General features: G+C 37.3%; 1 protein-coding gene across 6 annotated transcripts in view; it reads left to right on the top strand.

Annotated features, from left to right (window-relative positions):
- The window catches only part of MAST4 (microtubule associated serine/threonine kinase family member 4), a 724287-nt gene that overhangs the window by 337809 nt on the left and 370538 nt on the right, over window positions 1-15940 (top strand). The window contains exon 4 of one of the 6 annotated variants that reach the window (XM_060191257.1): window positions 11846-11920. The exons of the other annotated variants lie outside the window; for them this stretch is intronic. Within the exon in view, the coding sequence (XP_060047240.1) occupies window positions 11846-11920 (75 nt within the window). The remainder of the gene's footprint in view (window positions 1-11845; window positions 11921-15940) is intronic. 6 annotated transcript variants of the gene reach the window in all.

Raw genomic sequence — 15940 nt, 5'->3', positions numbered from 1 at the left:
TCCCCTCCCCTGATAGCTTTCCTATTCTTTATCCCTCTGGGAGTATGGACCTAAGGTCATTGTGGGATACAGAAGGTTGAAAGTCTGGCTTCTGTAATTGTAATTGCTTCCCCGCTGAACATGGGCGTTGACAGGTCGATCCATACTCCCAGTATCAGGCATATTTTTAAACCTTATTTCATCTTCTTCATATCTGTGAAATGAGAAAGATAAGTGCAGGGATTTCATAAGGCTTCTATAAGAATTAAAATAGGCAGTACATGTAATATGCAATAGGGCCCACTACTCAGTAACTGCTTACCTCTTAAATCTTTACGAACTCATAAGAATATTTACTTACTTAAGGACCTGGTGATTTGATTTAGACAATAAAAACTGCACTCTTGATTTTTTTTTTTAATATTCCACAAGATCAGAGGTTCTCATTTAGAGACATGTTGCTTATTTCAAGTCATAAAGTACATCTTACACAGTTAGAAGTGCTTTAGGCTTAAGTATCCCTTCAGGATTAAGTATTAAGGAGTTAAGGATAAAAAAATCTTACAATGTTTCTTTAAAGATCTATTTGAGCTGCATAAGTAAGATTAGCACATTTTTCTTGGCAAATATCACCTTTCCTTTTTTTTTTTTTTTTTGTTAGAGTATTTTTTTTGTCAGCATCCTTTCTTGTTTTCCTTTTTACTTCCTCTGCTGCTATCTCTGTCATCTACCCTCATTCTATTCTCCTGTTTCAGCACTTCCCTCCTACCACTTCCCATCCTTTAACAAACAAATAACAACAACAAAAAAAACTTTGTTCATTGATTGTTGAGCATGTTTCCTTCCTATTTTGCATTCCCCAGGGCATCTGGGACAATCAGTGTGGAAGTGCACTGACAGCATGGGAAAGTCACTGTGTCACTGTGTCACGGTGGTAGACAGCCCTTTGTTAATGCAGTCAGGATACATGACACCGGCTAACAGATGCCAAGCCATCCAGGTCTGGTGCTCTCAAGGCAGGCTATGGAACCGTTTGTCTTTTAAGTAGTTGTCACTTCTCAGTTCTTTTTAAAGAAGCTAGAACACGTTTTGTTTTATAATTGGGTAAAGATATTGCTACATGCAATTTATGTTAAGAAAAGGAATCTGAGCCATCAGTGTTTTAGGTTCTATATTAGAGATTCACAAATGAAGGAAATTCTCAGCATCCTAAAAAATCAGTTACAAGAAATTTTTTTATTTATAAAGTGCTCCAGAGTTTCATGCCTGCATGATTCTGTAACTCCAGGTAGACTTAGATTTATTTAATTTTATTCTATTTTAATCTCAGACAAACAGGACAAGAGAAGGGCTACCATCGCACCACCCTACCATCGCACCACCCTGCCATATGGGTCTTCCCCTGTATCACAGGTCCTTGTAAATGGTGAAGGCTGTGTCCTGCCAGGTGACCTAACCTCTGACCATTAGGTAGAATTATATCCAGAAGTATAATGACCCAGTGTTGGAAGTGCTCAATATTAGCAGTTACTAAGAGCCATCACTCTGTCATTGCTAGTTAACAATAAGCAGATGTTTATACCTAATAAGTGTGTACTGACTGTGTGTTATTTTATCTTTAACAGCCAGTAGAAGCAGCTGGTCCTGTTCCCATTCTACAGATGAAAACATCTGCCCATCATCATTTGGATCTTTACCACTATAGTATAATGTGTAACACATACTGTCTATACCCCAGTGGGCAGAGACTGACAATAGAACTAACATGGAGAGCTTATATGTAATTTTTTTTAGATTCTCCAAATAAAGACTAGGTTTTGGTTACATAGCAGAGAGTGGAATCACAGCGGATGAAAGCATGAGGATGGTTTTGTTTGTTAAAAAAACTCAAATCTTCTAAGCATCCAGGACCTTATTAATGAGAAGTAGCGACAGATGACCTTTCATTCATATTCCACACACACAAATTTATAGTGATTAAGCTTGTGGTTAAAAGGAGGCTGTCATTGTGTCATGGGCTAGCAGTGTTATGTCAAAGGTTCAGTGTTGTAATTATGACTGGGGTGTATATATAGACCCTTAATCTGTTTCACATATGAGGCTGTGTGATAAGCAAAGCTAGAGGAGAGAGGTCAGCTCAAGTCATTTCTCCCCAGTCTGCAAAACCGTGCTGCTTCCACCTTTCTGGGTTTTTGTCTGTGTTTCCCATGCCTGCTGGAACAGAAGTAACAGAGCTGGATTAAAGAGTCTAGTGCACCCCACCCCGATCAATTTAAACCCAGATCAGAGCTAATTATTGAGACCATAATACTTGTAAGCAAGAATTTGCTTTGGGTACAACTCAGAACTCTGGTGTACCAAATTTTGCCTTCCAAAAATGGTTTATTTTTAAACTCCCACACCCCACCACTTCCCCTGTGGAAAGTAAGTTCTCTTAAATTAGGAATCTTGTAATTTTTCTCATTAAAATGTGTGGCTCGTGGTATCATTAGATTTCTTTTTCTTTTTTTTTTCCTAGATGGAAGTGACTTAAGTGGGCTGACATATTGCTGCAGCATAATTGTGCTGTGTTTTTGGCACTCAAGTCCAAAATTACATCCATAAACTTACTGTCTATGGTAAAATATGTTAACCGGTCTCTTACAAAAAATTCATTAATTTAAATCAATATATAATGTTCAGAAATACTTTAGCAAAGGCTCATTGACTGATAGGTATAATATAGTCTAAGACTCACTCATTTCTCTCTGAACAGCAGTAAACATATACATTTTCTAAATTGCAGGTCAATACTGTGAATCCCAAAACACACATATTATGTATCCTACAAGAAATCTGAACTATAACATGAGCCCAATAATTGAGTTGACTCATTTTAAAGATAGAATTACTGAGTATTTTTTTTTATCTTGACAACAGTAAGCTCAATTTTAGAGAAGTTCGTGGAATTTGAAACCTTCAAATTCACCATATCTACTTATATATGTGGCCACTGAGTACAGTTGATGAGAGGGATGTGACTAGCCTGCAATGAGGTCTACTTTTGTCACTAGACCTCAGAGAGGCCAGCATTCCCTGCACTGGGGAATATTAGCACAGACTGGTTTTCCTGATGTTGATAACTTTAAAAGGCTAATTGAAGTATGCACCAGGTCTGGGAAGTAATTTTGAATTCAAAGTGAGAATTTCATCAGGAATCCAATCCTATGATTTTCTTTTGACTTAAGACTGTAGACCTACCAAAATTATATTAATGTGAGACCTTGACAAAAGAAAAATCCCTGTCATTAGCTAAGTGGTGCTTCACAGAAAACATCTAGTTCACTTCTTCACAGCATTTCTTGGAAGCAGCAAGAAGCAGAAAAGCAAAGTGCCTTATGACTTCTTTACTCAGACTATTTAGCTCCCCTGTCACTGAGCACGTTGGTATGGCCACAGTGTTTCGAAGACAGCAAAAACAGTTTTGAAGGTGAAACTACTCAGGAAGTTTGAAGTAGGCACAGATGAAGGAATGCTTCTTTGCTCAGTCATCCTTTGGGTGAATTTATATTCCCCTTCCTTCCTTCCTTCCTTCCTTCTTTCCTTCCTCTCTTTCTCTCTTTCTTATTGGATAGAGACAGAGAGAAATTGAGAGGGTAGGAAGAGATAGAAAGGGATAAAAACAAAGATACCTGCAGCTCTACTTCACCACTTAGCAGGTGGGAACCAGAGGCTTGAACCTGGATCTTTGTGCACTGTAGCATGTGTGCTTAATCAGGTTCACCACTTTCTGGTCCTGCATTTATATCTTTTCTGACAAACCAAATTACTTGGTATCTCTTTCACCCTCAGTTCTTTCTTCCTTTCTTTGCTCTTTTTCTTTGCCCTGTCTGCCTTTCCCTTCTTTCTTTTCTCTTCTCTTTTAGTCTTAGCAACTAAAAGAATAAAAAAAAGAAGAGGAAACAATAACTTCCAAGAGTGGTGGATTCCTAATGTATGCACCAAGTCCCACCAATAACCCTGGTGGCAAATAAAAGCAAATAAAATAAAATGTGATTGTTTTCTCCCTCTCTCCCTTGCAGCGCCAGCACTGGTTGGCTGAGTCATTTTTCTTGGAAAATAGTGACCTTCCACCCTCTGCTATCTGTTTCATGTCCTCAAGCAGCACCCCCTCTTTGCCTCTTCTAGTTTGGGGCTGGTGAAGGAACCCTGAAATTTTTTTTAGTTAATTTATATTACATATTGGGGCAATTAATTATTTACATTCACCTGTAAAATACAGTAGTTAGCATATATGTAACATTTCTCAGTTCTCCACAAAACACTCGAATTCACCACCTAGATCTTCCTCTACTAGCATGTCACAGGACTTGATTAATAACCCACCCCCACCCCAGAGTCCTTTACTTTGGTGCAACAAACCAAAGTACAAACTACAAAGTACAAAGCAGAACTCCAAGTTCTGCTTTGTGTTTTCCTGACTGTTGTAATTTTTCAACTTATGTCTATGAGTAGGATCATCCAGTATTCATTCTCTTTCTTGCTTATCTCATTTAACATGATTCCTTCAAGCTCCAACCAAGGTGGGGTGAAGAAGTGCAATCACCATTTGTAATAGCTGCATAGTAAGTATTACATTGTGTATATAGGCCATAACTTATTCAGACTTACCTATTATTGAACACCTATTACAATTGTGCTGCTATGAACATACTATATGTAAATCTTTTTGGATGGGTATGTTTGGTTCCTTAGGGTATATCCTCAGAGGAGGAATTGCCAGGTCATAGGTAAGGTCCACTTCTAGCTTTATGAGAGTTCTCCAGAGGGGTTGGACCAATTTACATTCCCACCAGCAGTGCAGGAGAAAGCCTTTTAAAGTATTGCTTGTATCAAATTCTTCTGTATCATTCTCAGACCCTGACTAAAATATGTGACATGAATGAGCTGGTGTAACCAACAGCCAGCACTGCATATTGGTTGGATTTCTTTGGTTGATAATACTTTTTCAGCATCCACCAAGGTGTTGGTTTTCAAACTAGTCTTTCCCTCTACTTGGGGAATAATACTAGACTTAAAAAAACAAAGCAGAATATTCCAGATTGGTAGATGACAGGTTGAATAAATATATATCTTATATATGAGATTTGTATTGCCCAATTGCATGATAGATTGCCACACCTTATTTTCATGAATCTGAAAAATTTATAAAAACTTTAATGGAATTTGTTCATGTATACCATCTGGGTAATCTCAGCGGCAAACTGCTTTCCCAAAATTGTATCCTTGAAAGGCTTCTGTTTATGATGGTTGGACAGCAAGATAATAATAGGGGAAGGTGAAAGAACCACTTAATACTTGTGTCCAGATTTGAAATGACCAGTAGTTACATACTCTAGATTCTATCTTTCAACACAAATGCCAGGTAAAAAAATAAATTAAACTAAGCATTGTAGAATTTAGGCAGAGAGGGAGTCAGGCGGTAGCGCAGTGGGTTAAGTGCACATGGTGCAAAGCTCAAGGCCCAGTGTAAGGATCCCGGTTCAAGCCCCCAGCTCCCCACCTGCAGGGGAGTCACTTCACAAGTGGTAAAGCAGGTCTGCAGGTGTCTGTCTTTCTCTCCCTCTCTCTGTCTTCCCCTCCTCTCTCCATTTCTCTCTGTCCTATCCAACAACAATGACATCATCAACAACAACAATAATAACTACAACAATAAACCAACAAGGGCAACAAAAGGGAATAAATAATTTTTTTTAATTAAAAAAAATAATTTAGGCAGAGAGGGAAAACACATATACAGATAATACAATATTGTCATAACTATTGTGAAATAAACTTGGATAAGGGATTGATCCTCTTTCAGGGAGAGGACATTTGTAGGCTTTGCAAAGATTTTTCCTGCACCAGGGTTATTGCTGGGGTTCAGTGCCTTTTGCTCCAAAAGGAGTGCCTTTTACCTCATTGCTCCAATTGGTGTTTTGTTTTCTTTTTAGAAAGGGGGAGACATATGAAGCACTACTCCACTGCTTGTGAGGTTTTCTCTCTGCAGGAGGGAACCAAGAGTTTGAGCCCAGGTCTTTACTCATGGTAATATTTGTGCCCTGCAAAGACCCTTTAAGTAAGTGTTTTCTAGTGAAGACAATAGCAGGGTCTGTGAGCTGGGAATATGTTTGCAGATGCTTAGGAACAACACAAAGAACAGTGTGGTGTGTGGAGCAGGAAAGCACCACTAGGAATCCAGACAGACACCCAGGGCTGGGCTGCTCCAGGCTCTGTACCTTCTTTGGTTGATGAAAGAAAAGGATAATGGAAGGTTTGGAGGCAAGTGATGTGATTTATAGTTTATTTTGTCTGCTGATGGGAGAATAGACGAGAGAGAGAGAGAGAGTAAATAACAGAAGAGAGACAGAGCTTGTTGCTGCTGTCTAGATGTGTCCAGATGGCCAGGTGTGTTTCCTTTCAGAATGTACTGAAGGTCTCAACACCTAGTGCCTTATTATGTGATGCTATTTGGAGACAGGGTCTTTACAGAAATTATTACAGTGAAAAGGAAGTGATTAGGTTAAATATATGTTATGACTTAAACCCACCTAAAAAAGGGAAATTCAGACAGAAAAATAAATGCATAGATAAGACATGATGCTTCGAGGCATAGCATGGAACCATTCTTGATGATCTAGTCTAGGAGGAACATAACCATCTAGGGAGAGGAACGATGACTGGAGTAGATCCCTCTCTCCTGTCCCTTAGAGAAAAGAGAACTTGCTGACACACCTTGATTCTAGCCACCAGAATTTTTTTTTTTTCCAGGGTTGTCACTGGGGCTTGATGCTTGCACTACAAGTCTACTGCTCCTGGAAGCCTTTTTTTTTTTTCTTTCTATTTTATTGGATAAGACAGAGAGAAATTGAAAGGGGAGGGTAGATAGAGGGAGAGAAAGACAGACACTTGCAGACCTGTTTCACCACTGGTAAAGTGACATCCCCCCCCCCCCACAGATGGGATCCTTACATGGGTCCTTGAACTTCGTACTATGCACGCTTAACCTAGTGTGTCACTGCCCGGCCCCCTCACCACCAAAATTCGAGACAGCACATTTCTGTTGTTTAAGCCTGTGAGGATGCTAGAGACAGAGCCAGGAGCTTTAGACACAGAAAGGTATTAGCAGCCCTAAGTAAACCTGTACAAATAAGTGACTTAAGTGAGATTGATAGCCATAGAGGTAAAAGGGTCAAGTTTGAAATTTATTACCAAATTAAAATGAATAAACCAGAATTAAAAATTACAGATTAGAAAAGGGTGGATGAAGGTTGGCCTAAAGGGGAGGACAAGGAAACTAAGGTCAAGAATGGGACAACAAGATTGACTACTAAATTATTGGTGGAGCAAGTGAGTGAATGGCAACACTCTTTCATGGAGCAGAAACATTTTTTTTTATTTTCAAGACTAGTTTCTTTTCTTTTTTATTTCTTTATTTTATTTATTTATTGGGGCATTAATGGTTTCCAGTCAACAGTGAAGTACAATAGTTTGTACAAGCATAACTTTTCCACATTAACAATACAACCCCTCTAGGTCCTTCTCTGCCATCATATTCCAAGACCTGAACACTCCCCTCACCCCAGAGTCTAAGCAGAAACATTCTGAGGAGGGTAAATTTAAGGAGGACAAAGACCAAGAACTGGGACATGCAGAGTGCATGAAATAGGATGTGACTGTGGTCAGTGGAATAAGTAAAGTAGTGAAAGACAACTCTAGGATGATTTCCTTCATATTTGGAATATAGATTATTAAAGCAAACAAACTTGCAAAAAAAAAAAAAAAACAGATATGGTCTTTCAGACTTTGTGAGAACTCTGGTGTTTATCAAGGTGGGGAGCCACACAGAAGAGTGGTTGGTGGTGGGTGTAGTGACTTACGTGAACACAAGTATGAAACTATGCTCCTAAAATCCTAGGCAATTTTACAAGATAGATCACAGATATGTATTTTTTTTATTATCATGGACAAAGCTCTATTTGACACTTCAGAGCAGTTAGATGGAACTAAGAGGAGATATTACTGCAAGAATCACAAAATTCACCATTTTGCCTGTGAATTCTCTATTTTTGTAGAGTATTTTGACTTTTCATGGTTTAGATTGCTAATTTATTCTATTATATATAATATTTACAGTAATGTTGCTGCATTTAAGTGTAGTTAAAAACTTCAATATGTGAAATACATACATGTTTATGGTTCATATTTCATAATTTGCACTCTTGAATAGACTTAAAGAAGTCTCCAGGAGTCTTTGGAAAAAAGTAATTTTCTAGTTTTCTCTTTATTTTATTAACATTTCTAGACTGGAAGTATTTGATTGTTAACTAATATAGATAGATTTGGTTTTAAATTTTTCTTGTGGCTCTAATTTTGAAAAGAATAGCTTATACCTGATTTAAAGAAGTAGAGTAGTAAGCTTTTAACTGATCTGATGTCAGCTACTAAATTCTTTGGGCACTTATTTTTTCATCCTGATATATTATTTTCCACAGAGCATTCTTGTAAATATGTTTATATAATGCAAATTAGACTAAAGGACTGTGCTAGCCAATCTGTAATGTTTAGGGAACAATAATTTCTTTAAAGTATGATCTGCAGTGTTAAGGGATGTTAATAATTTCTAAAATGACTTGCTGAACAGAAGACTTGATGAAAGCATTTAGCATAGAGATGAAATATGTCTCATTATGTTTCCAGATTATGCACATGTCAACACTTCTTTTGTCTTCTTGTAATAGTTTATTTACATAACTGAGGGCTGCTGTTTTTATTAGTGATGGTTATCACAGCAAAAATGGTTTTGGTTTAGTTGATCTAAGCTGTACAATGTGCTTCTGTTTCCACAAAATGAATGGTGAGGAATACACCCCTCCTACCTTTCTTTCTTCCTGCAGTAAGAGCCCCTGTTTATATATGTAAATAAGCCATTCAGTTGAGAGCCCTGTGGGGCCCTCCTAGGTCCAATCTGTTATTTTGCTGATGTTGATGACATTAGCCAGGAGGTAAATGGTACCCAGAGATGGATGTCTCAGTCTGAAATGACAGATACCAAAGTCTGAAGGCTGTCATTTAGGAGTATAAATAGTTTCTTGAGACCAGAAATTGGAGGGGTGGAGTGGGGGGGTGAAGTCACAAAGTTTGTCTTTAATGTTGTGTTGAACAGTGGAATTTAATATTTTCCTTGTACGTGGAAACCTATACATACAAATTTGTTGTGTAAGTGCTTTGGCTTACTGAGGTACTCTTGTTGACTTTACATAAAATGGAAGAATATTATATGAATGAACAGGTAAAACTGACTTTGCTCAAAGATTCATTGTTGTACCTTCCCATAGAATGAGGTTTGTAAGAAGGAAACAAAAGAATAGAGAACAAGAGAAAAGAAAGTAGAAGAAAAGAAAAGATAGGGAAAAGTTATAATATTAAGACTGCCATGAAGCAAAGAAGATGCATCCTGCCTCTAGTGAATTAGATTACTCTCATATGTTCCTGACTTAGACATAGCTGTGCATACCTTTTCACAGAGTCTCAGTATCTCAAAATACGTTTAGGATACCAATGACAGAATATAATATATAATGAGATTTTTTATTGAAACGTAGGATGAGTTAGAATTTAAGGTATGAGTCATATGGAGAAAAATTCACTATGAGCTTTTCACAACTCCTTTATTTTCATTTCATATTTAATTCATTACAATAACATTAATCCTCCAGGCTGTTCTTTGGCCTTTATTAAGACATTACTGGAATCTATGTAAATCTATTGATTATTTTATATTCTTATTTGTTCATCTCAGGCATATTATCGTTAGACTTACATTGTACTTGGTAATAAGTGAGATAAAATAATGACTAGAATTCAACCGCTTTCCCCATTGTCACCCTCACATAGTCCTCTGGAAGGATGTACTTATACTGTTTAAACAGCCTCTGCAAATTGGTAGTTTGAAGATTAGATTCTAGGTTTAATATCAACATCTGCCCCCTGCTGAGTTCATGGTGCAATTAGCTGATTAAAAAAATAACATTTTCACCTTGGAGTCAGAGCAAGAGCAATAAACCACAGGCTCAGGGTTTAGTTAATTTGCACATTGACTGTAATTGTGTATTTAATGCCAAGATTAATATTTTTCCTGATGAGTGGGAGGCTGGCACTGTGCACTGAAACTCTTAAATCCGTTATCATTCCACAGGGAGATTGATATGGGCAGATCATTCTCCAGACATATTATTGAGGATAATTATTTATTTACATCTGATAACTTGTTTTTAGGGGTAAAATATGTTTAAAACATTTTCCTATGAACCACTGAGTTTAAAAGAGATTTCTTTAAATCAAGCTAAGTAATTTGTGATTTTTTTTTTAAAAAGCTGTTTCTCATATAAAAACTGTTTTCCCTATTAACTAGGGTATCATATTCCCCCCTTTTTTGGTTTGCAAAATATTCAGTGAATTAATGTCAACTCTGTTGTTAAAGATTTGGTATGCTTTTTAAGTTTCTTGTTAAGACTCTTTCCATTGAAGTTTTAATTTTTTTTTCAAATAAGAGTACAGAAATGATGCATGTTGGCAGTGCAGTCAGTAGGAAAAATATAAACCTGATTTGGTATCTGCTACTTATGACATTCCCATTTAGAAAGGTAAGCATTAAGCTTTAGATACTACAGAAGAAACCATTAGGTTGGCAATTCAGCTAGGTGTGATTGGTTCATGTCTTCAAAGTAATAAAGCTGTTATTCCTAGAAGTAAAGGGAAAAAATAGAGAGAGAACCCCTGACTATTGTCATATAGACATAGTGTCTTTTTACCAAAATAGATCTTTTAACTTTCTTCTGTCTTTGGAGCTGAGCAAATGCTACTAGGCATCTCAGGGGCATATTACTCTCTGTATAGTCTCTCATTTGGACCCAGAGGTTTCTGAGACCATCCCTTTGCTGTTTTCATCTCTCTATCCCAGAATCAACTACTATTAGTTGGTAGTATGAGCTTCTTAAATATTTTCTTTATACTCAAATTAACATTGTCCAATTTTGAAAGATGTAAAACTAGAACCCCTTTTCCTATATGCCCCCCTAAAATTTATTTCCTTAGGGTTTGTGTGTGTGAATGTTAGTAACAGAGGCATTATTTTTTTCTATGTGACCCATTTGTCCTGTATGTTTAAGGAGAAATGTTCATAAGATTGGCTTCAGGAAAGTTCATTGGTCTATATAGGTTTCAGTTATAAACTTAATCTTTATCAAGCCAAATCCATTTAATTGTATTTAGAGGCAGTGATTTTCATGGCTGCAGATACCATAAATTCTGCTAGGATGATGGAGAGAAGAGTGCTCAAAATGCAAGGCTTCCATAGTTTTAAAGACAACTATGACTTCCATATGATTCCGGTGACACCCAAAAGAGTTGCAAATATAGCTTTCAAAATATTCCTTTGTGCCTTCTGTTATTCCAGAAAGAGCGACTCCATGTTCAGGGACCTTGTGTTCCACTTCTCCTTAATGCCCTTGCAATAAAATTACAGACAACACTAGATAATAGAATAAGAGATTTGGTGACAGAAGTCTTGATAAATTTTTTCTTGACATTAAGAAGTCTTAATATTCGGCTGTGTTCATGACTATTACACACATGCAGATATGAGAATATTTTCAACAAAATGACTTGCACATGGCATGTACCTTTATAAGGGGGTGGTGGTGCATGTGTGCTTTCATTAGATTTTAGCTAAAACAAGTACAGTGCCTTTAAACACTCTCCCTTTTCTGATCATTTCCCTATCATCCCATACCCCATTTTCTCCCTCCCACTTCTCATTCATTCCCCACCTTGCATTCACTGTCAGGAAGGGCAGCCTCAGAAGAGCCATTTCAACTCAGCCCGACATCGCCAGAGACTAGTGGACCCAGCTGCTTCAAAAGTGAGTGTGTCCCAACGCTCTAGGCGGTATGTGTGCATGACAGTGTGGTTCCCTCTGCAGATTATGGAGTTATGGGTTTTATTTATGCTGGTATATATGAAAGCATTCATAGAGGCAAAGTCTTTTATAGTAATTCAAGACCATCTAGACCAGTGCACTTAGATGTTTAATAATCAGCCCTAAAAGCAAAACAAAACCCAAATATGTAGGATTTGGCGATTTTTTTTGTGGAGTAAGAACCCTCAATCACAGCCAATTTCAAGTTTCAGTGACAAAACTGAACTCAAGAGTTGGGAAGATATAGCTAGATACTATAGTTTTTTCATTATACAAATACAGTGGCCATACACCCTAGTAAAATACAGCAAAATAGTTAGAAATTAATCAGTTTTGAGTATTTGTCATCTTCATTTTCCATATAACTTATTCAATTATAAGTTTAAATTCTTTTTCATTTGTAGTAATGACTCTGTTTAGCAACTAACTTTTAAAACTTACCAACACCTACTAAATTTGTATGAGTTGACTCTAGTACAGCAATTGGAAAATATTACATATTTGCTGAGAATGATTTTTTATTCTTCCATTACCACTAGGGTTATCACTGAGTTTCAGAGCCAATACAATGAATCTACTGCTCCCAGTGGCCATTTCCCCACCTTTTTTCTCTTTATGTTATTGATAGAGACAGATCGTAATTGAAGGTGAAGTGGAAGATAGAGAAAAGGAGAGACACACTGCTTCACTGCTTGTGAAGCTTCCCCACTGCAAGTGAGGACTGTAGGCTTGAACTGAGTTCCTTATGCATGTTAACATGTGCCTTCTACTTCATGTGGCACTGCCCAGACTCCAACTGGTTCTGGTAATGTCCAACTCCCAGATGCTGTTTGACAAATAACAAGAATCATAGAAAATTCTCTGGAGGTTTTGAGTGTGAATTTGCTAACCTCACCTATCTTATATAAGTCCCAAAACAACTATATACTACACCGACATTTATTAAGAAAACCTTTATTATTAGGGGGAAGGGGGAAGGGGGAAGGGGAGGAAGACAAAAAAGAAAAAGAAAACTTTATTAGCAGACAAGCACAAAACATTACTGCAGACAATTCTATAAGCTAAGTTATTTCCTTGATCTCTGACCTTTTAAGTGTTCTGACCAAACCTTTTAGGAAAGTTCCAATTAAATTTTGTAACCTACAACTCTGCAGAAGCAGGATTCCCTTACCTTTGGGTAGCCTGTAGAGCCCTCCTTTGACCTATTTGTTGGGCATCAGGCAGTTGGATCTTGGGTGCCAATTTCAAGAGGACCAGTCACTTGCCTCACCAAATATCAATGCCTTATTAATGCAGGGTGGATGTGCTAAAATGATTCCATGTGGTAATGATTCTCATGGTAAACTTAATGTTCTTGATTTATAATGATGCATACTCAAGACTTATATGATGTTATTGCTATGTTAGTTCAATTAAAATTTTGTAATTTTGCCAATATTCTTACCATAAATATGTCAAAATAGTCTGTTCCCAACATTCATTGGACTTTGAAACATGATTTTGATTTAAACAATGAAGACCCACTTCAATGGACTACATAACAAAATCCCAGGTATTGATCCAGATATAGCTTACTTGTGATAATAATGCTAATTCTCCATTCCAGGGGGGTAGATTCTGAGCAGCACCACTCACTGTGCATAGGATATACTTTTAGCCAATATGTAATATATCATCTATACAGAAATATTAAAGTGAACTACAGACATTCAGGCCCTTTGCTACATTTATTAAGTAAGTACCTTGTGCACATTCTTTTCCCCAAGTATCAGATGATTCATTTTGCTTCAGGATTCTTATGATAAAGTCATGGAAACCCTTATGACATGTGAAGAAAAAAAAAAAACAACTAGATTTGGATATGTAGGTTGATTTCATTATGTAAGATATAAATTTTCATAAGGTAGAGCTCAGGCACATGAGGCCCTTCTCAGATCTTATCTAAGAGTTTTAACCAATGAATCACCAAAGCAATGTGAACTAAGAAAGGCAAAGTATAGTATAGTCATGGGCTCTTTGGAATATAACTAAAATAGGACTACTAACTACAAAACAGAGACCCCCAGCACTTCATCTGAACTATTCCAACCTTTAGGTTCATGATTAGTCAACAATTTGCTCTGCTTTCTATCTTAACTCTTTTTCAGTCACCAGATTACAGATGCTACCCTAGGCAGATGACCCCACTAGTGTGTCCTGGAGCCTCGTGTCCCCAGAACCCTGCCTTACTAGGGAAAGAGAGAGACAGGCTAGGAGTATGGATTGACCTGCCAGTGCCCATGTTCAGCGGGGAAGCAATTACAGAAGCCAGACCTTCTACATCTGCACCCCATAATGACCCTGGGCCCATACTTCCAAAGGGATAAAGAATAGGAAAGCTGTTATGGGAGGGGATAGAATACGGAGTTCCGGTGGTGGAAATTGTGTGGAGTTGTACCTCTCCTATTTTATGGTTTTTGTCAGTGTTTCCTTTTTATAAATAAAAATTAAAAAGGAAAAAAAAAAAGAAAGTCAAAGTCAACTTATGTCCATTGGTCAGTGGGGTCTTAAGAACTCAACACCTGTTTTATTTCTTCTGATTGTTTTTTGTTTTTTTATTTTTTACAGTCTGTGTTTTAAGAAGTTCTAGACATATCATCAGTTTTTCACCTCTCATATTAATTAAATAGTGGTTTATATGTTTATACTTTAATAGGATTGTACATAAACACCACTCCCACCACCAAAAGACTGTGTCGCATCCCCACCATCCCCCCGTGCCCCAACCCCACCCCCCCGCCGTGCCGGGAAGCCCAATGGCCCCCCTCCCCTTCACCACAGGGTTTTTACATTGGTGCCCTGCTCTCGATTTAATCAGATCTTGCTTTTAGTTTCCCTTTATGTTCTTCTTTCTCAACTTCTGTTGATGAGTGGGGACATCCCATACTCATCTTTATCTTTCTGACTTAGCTGACTTAACAGCTGATTGTCCCCTGATTGTTTTTCTTATATGAATTCTATTCTCTCTTGGCATTTTTAGAAATGTTGTCCTGGGGAGTTTGGAGGTGGCACATCTGGTAGAGCACACATGAGCACATATGCTACAATTAGCAAGGACACAGATTCAAGACCCCAGTCCCTACCTACATGTGGGGGGCAAGCTTCACCAATGATGAAGCAGTGCTGCAGGTGTCTCTCTTCCCCTCTATTACCTCCTTACTAGTTGCTCTCTGTTGCTACCCAGTAAATAAATAAATAAATAAAATATTAAAAATATTATCCTTACTAGAAATTGTGTTATATATTATATTATCTACAATTGACCACATTTCTTTAATTATTGATGAGTTTTTTGATTGTTCAGGTTGTCTTGTGAACAAGAATTTTATAGTCTTTTTCTAGATAAATTCTAAGGGGAGCTCATTAAATAGCTATAAAGAAGATGCCTGGTGCCTTAATGTGCTATGTGAATAGGATACTCTGTACTACTAAATAGACTTTTAAAGGTCAAAGCCTTTCCTTCCAAAAGTATAACAGTATTAGAAATTTCAGAAGGGGCCTAAAAACCTTTCCTAACATTAAGACATAAAGGGAAGCCACTGTTTTCTGTGCAACTATGTTATGTGGACAATAAATAGCACATGGAAATGTGAATCTCTGCAGCCAGTGACCTTTCATTTTAAGAACAATGGTTCATAATCTGTATTGTATCATTTTCAACTCAGTAGCCTGATTCTTACAAGCTGCAGGTGCTAGTGTTCTGGGGGTTAGTAACAAGTTATGATAACTGTGAAATCTTTTGAAATCATTGATTTTGTAAGTTAGCATTGCATAATCTCTGAAGAAGTATGATCAGATAGAAACCTTTAGTTTCTGACTAATGATATGGAAGGTGCAAAAAATATAATAGAATGGGCGACACATTGAGTTTTGTTATAAACCCAATCTGTGATTTTACCTTATACCAAACCCTCCTTATTCTAG

The sequence above is a fragment of the Erinaceus europaeus genome, chromosome 5 (genome assembly GCF_950295315.1).
Source record: "Erinaceus europaeus chromosome 5, mEriEur2.1, whole genome shotgun sequence".
Taxonomy (NCBI): Eukaryota; Metazoa; Chordata; class Mammalia; order Eulipotyphla; family Erinaceidae; genus Erinaceus; species Erinaceus europaeus.
This window is presented reverse-complemented; position numbering and strand designations above follow the sequence as displayed.